The sequence below is a fragment of the Pteropus vampyrus genome, unplaced genomic scaffold, assembly GCF_000151845.1.
Source record: "Pteropus vampyrus isolate Shadow unplaced genomic scaffold, Pvam_2.0 Scaffold4, whole genome shotgun sequence".
Lineage (NCBI taxonomy): Eukaryota > Metazoa > Chordata > Mammalia > Chiroptera > Pteropodidae > Pteropus > Pteropus vampyrus.
Genome location: NW_011888785.1, coordinates 2,343,966 through 2,359,573, shown reverse-complemented (window position 1 = coordinate 2,359,573; position 15,608 = coordinate 2,343,966). Strand labels below are relative to the sequence as shown.

Genomic DNA, 15,608 nt, shown 5'->3' with positions numbered 1-15,608 from the left:
TATATCTATGTGTACTATAACCATTTAGAGTGCCCACTAATGAGAAGTAACCACAGAGACTTTTACTTATGTCATTATTTTTCCTGTTATCTTGGATGAACCTATATTGGATCCATTCAATCTGGAGCCAAATAGCTGGCATTATAAAAATATAGTCTCTGCTCTTGAGACACTTAATATAGCAGGAAATATAGGTACACATGAAAACATAAGTGTGCAGATGACATACTTTAAAATATGTTTTCCTTTTTACTCCCTTTTTTTTTTACTGCTTTTTTTTTTCCCGAGGAATTTAGGGAAGCAAAAAATGGAGTGTAAAGAAAGAAAAAATATGTAGGTTTATCTCTAAACTTACATCATATTAAATATGATCGGCCTTCCTGGTACAAAAATTTTAACGATATATTTGAATAGCTAATAATCTTTAGAAGAATTCAAAACAAAACTATACTTTTTAGAGCATAGTATATATAATCATTTACATATTAAAATTTGAAGACTTTCTCATGTCTCACTATAATTTGAATGCATTTATGAAAGCAGTCATCTGTGTTTGTTATAATATACAGTGTAAATATTAATCATACTAATTTACCTGCTTGTTGCCTGGTTAACAATGACATTTACGTGGGAAATCTATGTGTTATAAGAATTATTTGCCTCATATAATTATGGTGCAAGTACTCAATAGCTTAGCAGAAATATACCTGGGGTGTATAGTATATGTATTATACCTGTACAATGGAACAAGCAACAAAGGTGAGTAAAAATCCTGTCAGAATGATTTATCTCTGCTCATCAGATAGTCTACTTTCACTGAAAGTGTTTTGAGAAGCTTAACCATAAGAAAATCAAGGCTTACAAAATTTGTTCTTGTATCTTTTGAGACATTTAAAAAATTCAGAAATGCATTAAACAATTTCTGTTGCTAATAAATGGTACATTCATGCACTGAGGACTTGTGAGCCTTTTAAAAAAACCAAGAGTTTTTTCATACTAGCATCAAAATAAGACTGTTGCTTCTGCCAGTAACTTTATGGGATTTTTTTATTGGAAGAAAAAAGTGGCTTCTAAAATAGAATTTTCTTCATAAATACAAAAAAGCAAACAAAAAAATAAGAAGGTATTGATAATTTTCTTCCAAGTCCATTTTGACTTTAAATATTACCACAGATTTTCTGGTAAAATAAAACTATGATTAATAAAAATAAAATGCAACACAGTTACTTGGATATTTTTATCATTTTTGAAGTATTCTGACCACTGCCTATTTAATAGAAGGGCAAATCTCTAGTCACATCACTATCTGAATGATACACAGAAATTTTCCAAAGTATTTTCAGGTATTTTTGTGGTGAGATCATTTGACATAGATCTCTGTCCCTTGCCTAAGAGTTTCTATTTTAACTAGAATTAGAATTCTAGTTAAAGAATTCTAGTTAAAATAGAAACTATATACATTTTTAATACTCATATCACTCTAGATACATTTTTAATACTCATATCTTTCATATTTATTCTGCCAAATCTATATGAGCAGAAATTTTAAGAGACTTCTTTCTTCATTCAGTATTTAGTTTAATGAAATATGATCTGTGCTTGTATACATTTAGCAAATCATACTGGACTCTTACTTTGTGTCAGGCACTATTTTTGGCACTACGAAAACAACATTTAGTGTCCTCGTGGAACTTGCAGTGTGGGGTGCCGGGGAGTGAAATATTCAAATAAACAGTAATGTAGTGTGTTAAGTATTAGGATAGGGGACATGGTGAAGGAAATTGTTTTCTTTGGGGAAATAAGACTTGAGACTTGTTTAGTTACTTCTCTGGATTGTCTTGTCTGTTTTACATCTCTTTTCTTCCTCTTTCTTTCTTTCTTTCTTTCTTTCTTTCTTTCTTTCTTTCTTTCTTTCTTTCTTTCTTTCTTTCTTTCTTTCTTTCTTTCTTTCTCTTTCTTTCTTTCTTTCTCTTTCTTTCTTTCTTTCTTTCTTTCTTTCTTTCTTCTTTCTTTCTTTCTTTCTTTCTTTCAGTTTGCTCTGTGATAAATATCTTACGCATTCCTCTGACTGGATACCAGCCAACACTTTAAAAAAAAAACACATAAATCATGAAATGATATCTTATATATGTCAAGGTTCACTCTAGATATAAGTATTTATTATATATTTATTGCTATGATACTTAGGCATTTTGACATGAGTGCTATTTTATCATAATAAAAAATATATCTAAGACAAGACCAGTAAAGAGGAGGCCACGCAGATGTCCTGTGTTGCCCTTATTAAAACAGGTAGATATTATGTCTGACAAGCAAGGCATGAATATAATTATGCTGAAATGCAGGAACCAAGCAAATGGGGAGTTTTCATCAGGTTTTAGAAGAGAATTTGACCCTTTATGTGAGTAGTATCTGTTATATTCCTTTTCTTGACATAATTTCTAACATATATGTTACATATTCCCTGTAACCTTTCATGATTCATACTCATTCCTTGTCCCCATAATCCATCTACAGCAGCTCAGGGGATTATATTCTTTCATGCCTGTGGTCACATACGAACATAGCATGTAATGTGTGTGTGTGTTATTTTTTCCTTATAAAGTATCCCCGAAGGCAGTTCTAAAATAAAGCTATTTTGTGCACTCTTGAGCAAAATGTATATTTTCCCAGGAAGATTAATTTAAAGAACTATTAGACATGTACATTCCAAAAGGTTTACACTGTTTGAGTCACACTCCATATTCTCAAACAAGTAAACACTTCATATTAGCTTTATTTTAATTAAGGTAATTCTATCAACAGCTTAAATTTTAAGAACCGTTAGATGAGGACCATGTACCAATCGGCTTTTTTACTGCGCCCATTTCTCCTGGTGTATCTTTCCCTCTCCTTCTTTTATGCACTGTGCACCTTCCCAGCACCTTCTCTGTAGATACATTAGGGATCATTTAAATACTACCAGCTCCCTTTTATATGTAGCATCTCTTCTGAGCTGGGACACCATGCTAGCGTTCTTATGTGTATTAGCTCCTTCAACTTCACAACATACTTCTTTTTCAATATCAAGAAAGTTAATGTGAATGGACTTAGTAAGTTGACCGAGGTGGCAAGGCTAGCAACTGACAGCCGGAATTCCGACATAGGATGTATGACACGAAAGCCTGTCCTTAAACTAAACTTGTGCTTATGACTTCAATGTTGTTTTTATCACCGAGAAGGAGACAAGATTTTCCTAATTTTATTTTTGCCAAAAAGTAGAAAAATTACCATTGAAAATAAAGCAAACAAACAAATCAAAAAAAAAAAAAAGGAAGGTATTATTATTATTACTATTTTGGTGTTGGTTTGGATTAGCTGGGATGAAAAAAATCTCTTTTTCCTAACCCTTTTTTCCAACTTTCCATGCCTTGCCCTCCATCCAGTTACTGACTTGGAAGGAAGGTTTTATTTTTTTCATGGACCTTATACAGGGACATTCAGATATTCTGTTGGATTATAAGGCTTCCCAACAGTACAGTGTGAGTGCAGTGCAGAATCAGCTACAGCCAGGCCCCATTTTATTCCTCTCTCATATCGTCATGTTGCCATTTTTTTTTTTTAATTGAGCGAACATCTTCTCACAGGAGTTCTGAGCAAGCCTGAAGCTGAAAGTCTATTGACTTCATCAAGTTCAACTGAAATGCAAATGTTGGCATCTCATCTATGGGGTGGTTGGAAAATGCCTTGTTTTAAGTTTTGAAAAATGGATGAGTAGAAACTTGAACTGGGCTTTCATTTAGAAAAGTAGGCATTACTGTTGTCAGGTTTAATTTCTCTCTATCCACTTGACAGCTTGTTTCCATGCAGAGTCTTTAATCACCAATTTCGGATTACATTTTGCCCATTAGATGGATAGTATATCCAAAAACTTTAGCTAGCACTGAAAGGCAGTCTTAATTTTATAACAGTAAAAAGGCTCCTAGATTATTTATCTATCTATAGAGGTTTATAAAAGAAACTTTGACTTTACTCTTAAATAGATGCTATTTTGACATGATTAGCCCAATGTAAATAGATCTGTGTAGGTATGTAGTGGGCTTCAAAAAAACCACTTATGCTGCAATACCGGCTTACATCAGCACAGAGAATTCATATAGAAGCATTTCACTATATAATTACAATTTGATGGTTTATAATATACAGAAAATGGCTTGTTGCTTTATTATTAGATGTGATGAAATCCTGTGTTTGTAAAAGGAACTAAATGACCATTTCAGTGGATTAACGTGTAACATTCATAAACGTTCCCAGTGCTGCTTTCGTAATTTGAAGACGAAGGGAAGGACTTTGACCTTCCCTTTTCACTCTGCACTGTTACTCTAGTCAGAGACGCTTTTACCGAATGAGAAAAACAATAGTTGGACATGACTGTGAGGTAGGAAAATAGGGGAAAGAAAAATGTCTGGAGAATTAAACCATGTGAGCAGTTTGACTGATGTCGATTCCAGGCAGTTCAAAGGGAGAGGAAAGCTAAATAATTTGGTTGTTTCCCAACCTTGACAAATAGTTTCATTTGACAGAATGAAATAATTAAGTCTTACTCAGGAATTTTTAATATAGCTAAGTGATTTGTGGACACGAAAACCACTATTGCTTATAAGTTCCTGATTTTAGATTTTTTTCTTCCCTGTATCTTTCTGCCCTTTCTCTAAATACTTATGAAATCTGAGGGATTATAGGGACCCTGAAATGTCATATGGTCTAGAGTATCCCCACTCCTTCAGGTAGAATTGCATCCAAGGCTATGCTCCTATATCCTAAATTTACTATTACTCTATTGCTATCAATTTACTTGATAAAAACTCAGTTCTAAAAAGTAATTCCTGGCATAGAATCATTGATGATGTTCCATAAAGACTTATTAGCAACCATACTGGAAAGGAAATTAAAGAAAGCACGTTCTTTCCTTTCAATGGACTCACAGACCTGCAAATAGATAATTCTATTCAATGATAGTTCTACATAATGCTTAACTGATTTGAATTGCAAAATCAAGAATGCTTGATAGCCTTTTCAAGAGAAGTTTCTAATGTCCTGCACAATTATTTATTAGTTTTGCATCTTTGGTCAAAATATAGAACCTCTTTGTCCAATAATTCTCTAATCTTCACATTGTAGAGGTTTCATGAGGCTTTCATGAGAAATGTACTGAAAGTGCTTTGTAACCATGATTAGCAGTACTGAAATCTAACTCAATATTTATATTCTTATACAGCACTAATAGCTCTATTTTCCTTATTCCATTAATGACAATGGTTGTCTAGAAGTGCTAGACTATGTCCAAGACACCACATTTCCCACTTATCTCAATATCGTATCAGGCTACTTTGTTGTAAATCAAACCACTAAATATTGTTTCAGCTGTCTCATGTCTTTGTATTCATCATGTTTTCTCTTTAGAACAATATTATGGTTAGTTATTGAATTTTTATTGAGGTATAATTTACACACAGTAAAATTTATTCCTTTCGCTGTACTATTCCATGAGTTTTGATAAGTGCATATCATCATAATCATTACCACAATCAAGATATAGAATAGTTCTTCAACTTCCAAAATTCCCTTTGCTGCTCCTTTGTAGTCAGTCCCTATCCCTACCTGCAACCTCTAGAAAAGTAGTTGAATTTTTCACCATGTAAAGAACATAAAATACATCACAATTGTGAAGGATGGTGTATTTTGAGAGCATGCAGACATCAGCCCTAAGTGATCTAAACCATAGAATGTTCAATCAAGAAGAGACTTAAGGGATTATAGTCAGAGGTCACAAGCTGACAGTCTGTATGTGCTGGATCCATTCCATTGAAATGCTGTCTTTGGCCTGTCTGGTATCTTATAAAGCATTTGAATTATTGGTGAATCTTTAAAAACAGAAAGATTTCAATTACAAATCTGGATTTCCAGCATTGCCTGAAAAATTAAAAAGTGTGGCCACACTGGGCCCACTTTTCTGTGTGGCATTTATTTTGGGGGTTTTACTCTTGGTCATTCATTTTAAATACAGCTTGCGTCACTGTCCAGTTGACCAAAGTTAAGGGACTGATCAATGGAGAGAAATGGAGATGTTTACAAGTCAAGTGATCAGAAGATCATGGTCTTTGAGATCTTATCTAGGCTGAGACACAGTCCACAGTCACCAAGAGTTAGCTAAAAGAAAAAGCATCCTTTCCTCACTATGCCTCTATTCATCACCATTAAAGAGACAGGAAAGAAAACTTTGAAAGAAAGTGTATTGTCAACTGAAAATCGGAAAGAAGGTTATCGGGAAAAGTCCTATTATGTCATATAAAAGAACATAAAATTACACAGTGCTGTAAAGAGGGGAAAAGTTGCTCATTTGTATCCTAGTTAAGAAAAGCCCCTAATTCTTGTCCTCTTGCTGAGGATTTTATGTTCTGAAAGGTCAGTCTTCCTGTTTTCTCTTTGGCCCACCTAAACCCAATCTTCTACAGCAGCTAGAGTGATCATTTGCAAATGTACATCCTATCATGTCGTAGGTACCCTTAAAACTTCCCAGTTGCCCCTGTTGTTTCTAGGATAAATTTTAAACATCTTTACATGGCCTACAAGGCTGTCCTCATCTGGCTTTCAGCCCCCTGACCAACCTCATCTCCTAGTCTCTTCCCTTACTTACCAAGCTCCAGCCACCCTGGCCTCCTCTCTGGTCTGTGGGGAATCTCATTCCATCTCCAGGAGTTTTGCTAGTCACAGTTCTGTGTGGAATGTTCAACCTCCAGGTCTTTTCATGGTTTGATCTTGGTATCAGAATCTCTCTCAGCTCAGACTTCACCTCTTCTGAGGAGCCTTCCCTACTCGGACAAATTAGACACAGACCCTCACCCCTTCTCTATCACATTAAGTTCCAGTTTTCAGTTGCTTATTTTCTGTTTACCCCACTGAGAGGTTGCCTAACTTACCACTCTCTTCCCAGAGCCTGGCATAAAGAAAGTGCTCAATAAGTATTGTTGAATGAATAAAGAGTGGATGAGTAACTTTCTCAAACAAGCTGAGAGAAGGAAATTTTCAGTCTCTTTTCCAGAAGTGAACACTTAGTTGAGTTATTGAACTATTAGGATGTTTTGAGAGCCAGAAAAAGGATATTTTGATTGCAAGCATAATTCTACAGCAATTTTTTATAATTATAAAACAAACGAGTTTTTATTAAGAATTTATTTGGTCCCTAGATTAATTTTACATATTTCAATATTGGTGAGAAAGTTGGTTTTTCAGTTTAGACTTTTAATTTATGTGAATAATGAACCAATCTATAGAAAACCTTTCTCTCTTGTTATTTAATTTTGGTTCTTCTGGTTATTTTCCCCAAATGCACAGAAACAAAATAGCATGGAGTATCTTGGCTTGAGGCAGAGTTCTTCTCTAAGTGGACCTCTCGATTTGAAAGCCCTCCAAGCTCTGCATGTTGTTTTTGAGAACAGTTGGTACATACCTAATCTGTTTGTGAATTGAGACAGAATTTTATCATTATTTTTAAATCTAGTTTCCTTGGAGCTTAAGGGAAAGATTTTATTTTCCAAAAGAATTTTACATTTATTTAAAAGAAAAAAAAAACTTGTGCTATCGCCACTCTCCAAGTAAAATCTGCTTTAAAACCTGAGGCAAAATAAGAAAGTGATGAGTTGGGTTGAAGGTCATTTTGCATAGTTTAATAATCACGTTCAAACACGTGTGCTTGATGGTTTGTTGATAATTTCAGATAATCAGATGTCTATCAGATACAAATTTACTTCCGATATGCTCCTGTTTTTAGCTACCACTCAGAATCTAAAGATATTTGTGGGAACAAGAAGGATTTCTGTGGCAAAAGTTAAAAAATAGAATTTAAAGATATTTTATTCAAAAGGACATATGCTAATGTTGACTTCTAGACTTTTATCAAACAATGTAACTTACATAGAGATGAGCTTAATAGGTCAATGTGTAAAGATTTGCAGCACAGCCTTTAAATATTTAATGAAGTTTATAGCATTTACCAATAGAACATAAAATATAAAATATTGAAATTATGGACTTGCTATAATTATGACCCTACCAGGGATTGATAAGAATTGAAGAGTTGAATCGTAATACCTGTTAGAAATTTGTATAAATTATCTTGCTCTCTGGCCCATAGATTGTCTGTGCGTGCATATGAGTGTGTGTGTTACAAACCCAGAATGGTCGGAGTCTGCCGGCAGCATTCTCAGCGTTCGTTCGTACTATTGCTGGACAGTAGCATGGAGAATACAGAGACACACTGACAAATGAGCAAGAACACAGATAAAAGGGGCAGGAGAAGTTACACAGCCACCATCTTCTTCATCTCAGCTGGGTTCCCCACCAAAGTAACTCACCTGGTGTCAGACAAATGACACTCACTGTGTTTTACAGATGGGGCCTCAGCTGAGATTCACACAGGCTTGTACATTTATCTGTCACACAGATGTTTCGTCTTGTGTTTTCTAGCCAGCAAGGCAACAGCTCAACTTTGCTGGGGGATCACCTCCAGATGTTCAACCAAAGAGGGATCCTGCTACCCCACTGAGAGTACGCAGACAGCTCCTCCCTGCACCTGGGGCCACTCAGCAGCAGTACAAATTCGGAAAGGGTTAGCCCATTCCATCTTCGTAATGGTCATATTTGTAGTTCAAAAACACAGAACACAACATCATCCAAATACTGACCTTCTTAGTTAAAAGTCAAGAAATTTACAAATAACACCAAGTAACTTTATATTTTAAATATCTGAAATAAGACAAACCTGGCAAGCAGGTTTTCTGTGACTTTTGTTTGTAGATTTTTCTTGCCGATGTTAATTGCTATTTTTTCCACTCTGGCTATTTGACTGTTAAACAAAAACAGCTTTTGTCAAATACCTAAAATAAAATAAGAAGTAGAGGTTAACTCTCTCTATGCATTTATGTTTTGTAATACCAGCTCCAGGAGTTCCCATTTATCTCTTTTATATTTTGCGAAACTTAACAAAGAGCACATTTTATTCCAGAGATGGTAAAAAGTGGTAGTTATTGTTCAACTAGACATTGGTAATGTGCTTCCTAACCTGGGAAGTAGAGTGTCAAAGCATTGCTACTGCACATTACGTTTTCAGATATTTGTGAAAAAGACGAGTCAGAGAAACAAGGATAAATCCTAGATTTTTGACTCATGCACTTGGGTAACCCTGTTCACTCAGATGAGAAAAAAATAGGTGATCAATATATTCGAGTGGGATGGGAATAAAGGTTTTCTTTGAACTATTTAAAGTTTATGATACCTATTAGATATTCTAGATCTAAGCAAAGACGTTAGGTAAGCAGCTAAAGGTGCAAGTTTGGAGCTCAGAGGAGATATTGGAATTATTTATATTAATTCAGTTGTCATCAGAATATAGCTAATATAGCTGCTTCAGAGGAGAATGCGGAAGGAAAGAGTATAGAGAGTTTTTACTCTTTTTTGGAGATGATTTGCTTTTCTTGGGCATGAAATTTCTTCTTTACAAAATAAGTGTTTGCAGAATATTATTAGAAATTTCCAGCTTCAGTATTTTTTATCTATATGATCTTCATTCGTAAGTTACTGTTTTATGTCAAGAAATGTTTCTTTTACAAACCTTTAAGGAATTGTACCCTTGGACGAAGATCATTTTGCCATTCAGACTTCTTATCCAGTTATCACAGCATTATTCATTCTGGCGTTTTTCTCCCTCGTGTTTCCTTTAGTACATCAGAAGTATAGATGACACCAAAGGAACTGACTGGAACCAAATGGCATTGTTTCCGTAATGCTCGCTAAAAAATTGTTATATACAGTGTCATATATGTATCTATGTCAGCGAGGTTGTAAATACTGACCAAATCTGATTCGTGGATGAAATGATGTGATTTCTGGGTACCTCAGTGACCTCAGAGATATATCCGTGGGTCAGATTTTAGAAGGTTTGCTGTTAAAATTTACATATGATAAATTCTGTGAACACTCAGCATTTTGTCAGTATTAGAGATTTGCTGGGACATACTTGCTATCCATGGGAAATTATATTCCAATAAATTCACATACAATTTATCTGGCCTTTGGCTGCAATAATAGTGGTAATATTGATCTCTTACTTTCAAAGATGTTGTGATTTTGTCTTGTTTTCCTTTCTAAAATACTTCACTCTCACTGACACATGTTAATATTCTATTTAAATTGCCAATGGATTTGACATTTGTTTAGTCATTATTGACTTTCGTAAGAGGAGAGATTTTGGTTAGTGTATATGAAAGCCTAGTTATTGTGAATTCTAAAGCAAATGGGAAAAGAAAAATGAAGACAATGAAGAGAGATAACCCAAGTAATTTTATTGTGAAAGAATGTGCATAATGGTTTTGGAGGGGGCGTTCAAGTGAGATTTTATTTTAGATGGATGATAATACTGAAAGTGTACACATGAGACTACTCCAGCAGAGAGGGTAAATGTGTGATGGAAGACAGAGCGGATAACTGCAGGAGTGGATAAGATCAGGGCAGTAAGCCAAGGGGTTGACCGAGATTGGAGTGCAAACATTGCTTTCGTTGTAACAGGAGGAATGGTGAATGGGACAGTTGAGTTAGTTCTCTGCTCTTGGCTTTTATTTTCTCAGTGAAATAAGAAGCAAAGGTATCAGTAGGGAGTGAGAAAAAGATCTGGATATTAGAGGTCTGAGGAGAAAGGAGGTAATTTGAAATAGTCATTCAAAGAGATGAACTAAACTAACTGGAGAAATGTAGGAGGATTGCCAGGTAGCACTGAGGACCCATTTGAGGGTTATGATCATGAATTTGAAGAGAAATACTCAGCATGATTGAAATTTGTTTGTTTATTCGTTTCCTAGTTTATTCAGCTGCTTGAGTTTGGCAGAGATTTAGTATTAACCAAGATTAGAAGTCTTACTTTTGAAAATGGCAGGGGAGTTGAAGATAATGTAAGGGAGTGATTTTTAATGATGAAGAATTGAACTTGTCCAGCAAGGAGGGAAGTGAAGGAATGAAGTCAGGGAGGGGGTGATGGGCAGTGAGATGTGGTTGGTGGAGTAGTGTGGAGCACCCTCCAGAGATGGGGAATGGTTGGGATCAGAATGTTCTGAGGATGAGCCAGAAGAAAGGAATGATGTTTGAAACTCTAAGGAAAGTATAGTTACCGATAAAGACCAGGTCTAGGATGTGGTCCTGGCCTTGGCAGCTGAGGTAGAGCAAAGGACAAGACCACTGGAGGTTAGAAGGTCAAGGCACTGAGAGGCCATGTTGGAACATGGAATGGGAAGGAGAGGAATAGCAATAGGAAAGTGGTTTTACTCAGTAGGTGGTATTTGTAGCTTCCTATTGGTTATTAAATACTTCCTGTAGTCGGACGTCTAGAAGCTGGATAAGAGTCACCCGTTAGTAAGAAGAGACTTTTGACATGGCATTTCCTGGATGCTGGTCATGTGCTCTCTGGCTAACCTTCATGAATGGCCCTCAGTTTCTGTGCTATGACCACATATCTCATGTACTTTTTCTTTTCTCTTGTCCTCAGAGAGGCTCTTTTAGGCAAAATATTTTTAACACCTCTCAGTGGTGTCTGTTTGACTCACAAATGTCATTAGCCCACCAGCTTTGATGACCTAGCTTCCATGAACGTGTCCAGCCAAGCTTTGGTAATGAGAGGGAGAGTTTCTCCAGCTCAGCAAGCATCTATTCAGAAAATGAACGGCAGCAACCTTCTTGCATATAGACTCTCTCAGGGGCTCCTGCAGCCTCCTTCACCTGACTAATATCTTTTCTTAGATACATCTCTTCTCTCCACAATATTCTCTTACCTGCTCTTGTATGCTGTGTGAGGTGAGTGATGTAGGTAGGTAAGGGTTATGGGACTGACTGATGATCTCATTCATTCTCTCTCAGAAGAATGAGTGGGTGTTTGTAACCCAATGTCCTTATCCCTGGTGTCCCAGCCAAAATTGAGACTTTTCCATTAAAATTCTACTTGTTTTCTATGATATCCTTTTCCTAACAACCAATTAAATGGAATTCTACAGTTGTGTAGTCAAAGCTCAGGAAAATTACATTGTCTCTTTCCTCCAAAATCTCAGCAGTGTGCAAGGTATTTTGTATTTAAGACATGAAGAGCTGATGAACATTCAGATTTGGTACAAAAATCCTGCAAATCATTTCCTAAGCAATATTTAAAGACATTTAAAGCATGATGGGATGAATGTTCTCCTAACGCTGACTGCCCAAGGACAATAGAAGTTAGATTGTAGGAATAAAATATATTAATAATTAAATTTGCTTTTTTTAATTTTGATATGTGAATTTTGATTGATATTTAATCTGTTAGCTTGATTATATCTCACTTAGGATTGGTGATGTTTAGGTCTTATATATAGTTTACCCTGTTATATTTTATTTTGCTAGAATCTTATTTTCAACCCAAATATATTATAAGCTGTGTCAATCTAGCCAACATCATCTTCTAGCATTCTCCTTGTCTTCCTGGGCTCAAACCCCACGGTCTGTCAGTGCACTGGGCTCTTTTTCTAGTCTACACACTGAGCCTTCTGCCAGAAATGCTCTTTACCTTTATTTCTGCCCCTCACATGAATCTATTCCTTTCTATCCTTTGTCTTCCTTGTCTCAGCCTAAATATAGCACTTCCTCAGTAAATCCTTCCTTTCCAATCTACATTCCACTCCTGTGCCAACTAGTATGTACTCTTAGTATGTTTGTTTCTTTTTCATTTACCATACCTGAATACAAGAATGAGTTTATTTATCAATTTGGTGCTTTTCTAACACACTAACCTATAAGCTCCATGAGCGCAGGGTTGTCCACTGCTTAGAATGATGTCTTCAGCATAGCTGGCACTCAGTAAATATTGATTGAACAGAGGAATGAAAACTCCCAAAAATTCTACCTACAGTAGAATTGAAGGGCTTCATCAGCGTGTACAGGGCCATCTGAGGTTGTGCCAAATGGAAGGAAGTCTCTAAACCTAAAGAGGTTTAGACACCCTGCAAAGTTTGAATACTTATGTATTCTAACTCACAAGCATGTATCTAGTTTTAAAAACATAGGCGTGAATGGGAGATAAACTTGAATTTTACATAGAAAAATCTGTGTTCATGATTTTAGTGGTGATATTTCTAAGTGTGCTGCTTATTACAATAATTGGCATGTTGCTTATGTGGGCAGAAAACTGAACAAACACTTTTGAAAACACAGTTTACGATCTGTAGATGATCAGTCAATAGGGTAATTGTCAAAGAAAACAAAAAGCCTATGTGTGATGAAATCATCTTGAGAAAATTTTCCCAATTTATTGAACTTTTATACTATGGTATTTCGTTATTGTTTAATTTAGGTATCCTTTTTAATCAGTGAGCAGTTAATTCATGAACTTCTGAAGATTAAGTATGATTTAATTTACGAGATCAATAAAAGGTCTAAATAATAATTTTCATATTAAAAAATAATTTCTTGTTTTATTCCTAATTAATTTCCCTTTGGACATGTTCATAAACATTTTTAGTGCTGTCACTTTTTTTTAAGTACTGCATCTTTTTTCAACTGCAGAATTTCCAAATCAATATTTCTATGTTTTACAAGTATATATAAAAAAGCATTTTATCATTTGTCCACTTAGGTATAGGAAAATTAGCTAGACAAGAAGGATATTAACATTTGTGCTTCTGTCTTTTACAGTGGTTGATATTTGCTGAGAAATTAGATTTTTGAAAACTTTTCATTGCCTTTCCATTATTTCCTCTTTTGAGAAAAAATTTCCCAGCTTTATCAGGATTAAATTGACTCAGTACAACCTGTCCTTGTGAAAGTTTCATGGTCTCCATAGATAAAGTTTATTATTTACCTCTTTTCCACCATTTTCTAAGGATATTAAGAGTCAGAAATCAAAATGTATTTTGCTGCTCTGATCACCAAGAACTACTGAATTTGAACCCCTGAACGCTCTTTTCTAGCTGCTTTCGAAATCTATTGAACAACTGAAGCAACCAGGCAGTCACCTGGAGGAAGCTGAGGAAGAGCTTCAGGGGGACCAGACGATGCAGGAAGACAGAGCACCCTCTAGTGGCAACAGCACTAGGAGCGACAGCAGTGCTTGTGTGGACGACACACTGGGACAAGTTGGGGCTGTGAAGGTCAAGGAGGAACCAGTGGACAGTGACGAAGATGCTCAGATCCAGGAAATGGAATCTGGGGAGCAGGCTGCTTTTATGCAACAGGTAATAGGCAAAGATTTAGCTCCAGGATTTGTAATTAAAGTCATTATCTGAATATGAAATGCACTGCAGGTTTTGATAAGTGGATATTATTTCTTATCCGTTTATATCTCTGAATGATTTGATTTTAGTGTTTAAGGATTTTAACTAACGCAGATATATCTGTATATAGATCTCTATATATACTGATCTCTATATAGATATCTAGGTTTCACTGAAACTCCACTAGTAAGGAAATACCTGTTACACTAAAATTTTACTACATAAGTATCCAAGTAATTACTAGGCTTTAAATCATCCCAAAGCCTGCCACACCAATTACTTCTAAGGAAAACAAACTCTCTGTTGTTTTAGTTTATCTGTTGAGATCAGTGACTGCTAGATATAATTTCCCAGTCTGATCAATGAAACATTCTATTAGTTCTTGGTGTTTTTTTGATATATAGAATTCAGTTTTCACATCATTGTACATAATGTATCATACTACAGTCTTAAACACTGTTAAAGGTAGTCTGCCCCTTCCTCTCTCTTTTTTGTTAAGTGAAATGTTCTAGTTGCCATGCCAATACTCCTAGGTCACTATATAGATTACAATTGACAATATTAGAAATAGAGGTGGTTTTAAACATATAGATGCCAAGTACAGCACTATTTCAAATATTATCTTATGTCTCACCTAGCACTGCTGATTTTACTTTTATCTTGTTATTTGATGACATTGTCTATCAAAAAAAGATCAAACGAAGCAGATGAAATCGGATACTATATGGTATCTACAATTGTAGAAAACACAATTAACAGTATGATTATTATCTGATATGATGTCAGAATGATGTTTAAAAGAAGGTGTATTATGTTTTATAATCATTATCCCTAGGATCTCTTAAGTATAATTCCATAATGACGTGGCATATACCATACCATTTCGGCAGATAAAAAGTTAGGAAAGCTAGGCTCCACAAAAGAATCTGCTTGTACAAAATGCACCTTCGGAAGAACTGTGTCCTTTGATGCTATGAAATACAAACAACTTTGAAGGCAATAGAAGACTATGTTTATTTAAGTCAGTTCTTTGTCAGGTTCCTGCTGTTCTACAAAAAACTGATTCTATGAGGCTGACCAGGAAATGCCTTGTAGAAACAGGAAGTCCAAGTGATTCATGTATTGGGGAATGTAGGGAAAAAAAAAAAAAAACGGAGGATAGTGTTTTACTCTGTTCTGTTTTTAAAGGGCACTCTACGAATTGATTTATTGTCTAAGAAAATAACACCACAAGTAGGGAAATTGTTAAGGAAGCTTTTCACTGGAACATTTCCTTCATACTCCCTTTTG

At 35.4% G+C, this 15,608-nt stretch overlaps 1 protein-coding gene across 1 annotated transcript in view; it reads left to right on the top strand.

Moving 5' to 3' along the window:
- The window catches only part of HDAC9 (histone deacetylase 9), a 351,710-nt gene extending 337,214 nt beyond the window's left edge, over nucleotides 1-14,496 (top strand). The window contains exon 12 of the mRNA XM_023532496.1: nucleotides 14,016-14,496. Coding sequence (XP_023388264.1) covers nucleotides 14,016-14,330 — 315 coding nt within the window. The 3' untranslated portion in view covers nucleotides 14,331-14,496. The remainder of the gene's footprint in view (nucleotides 1-14,015) is intronic.
- Nucleotides 14,497-15,608: the final 1,112 nt, after the last annotated feature.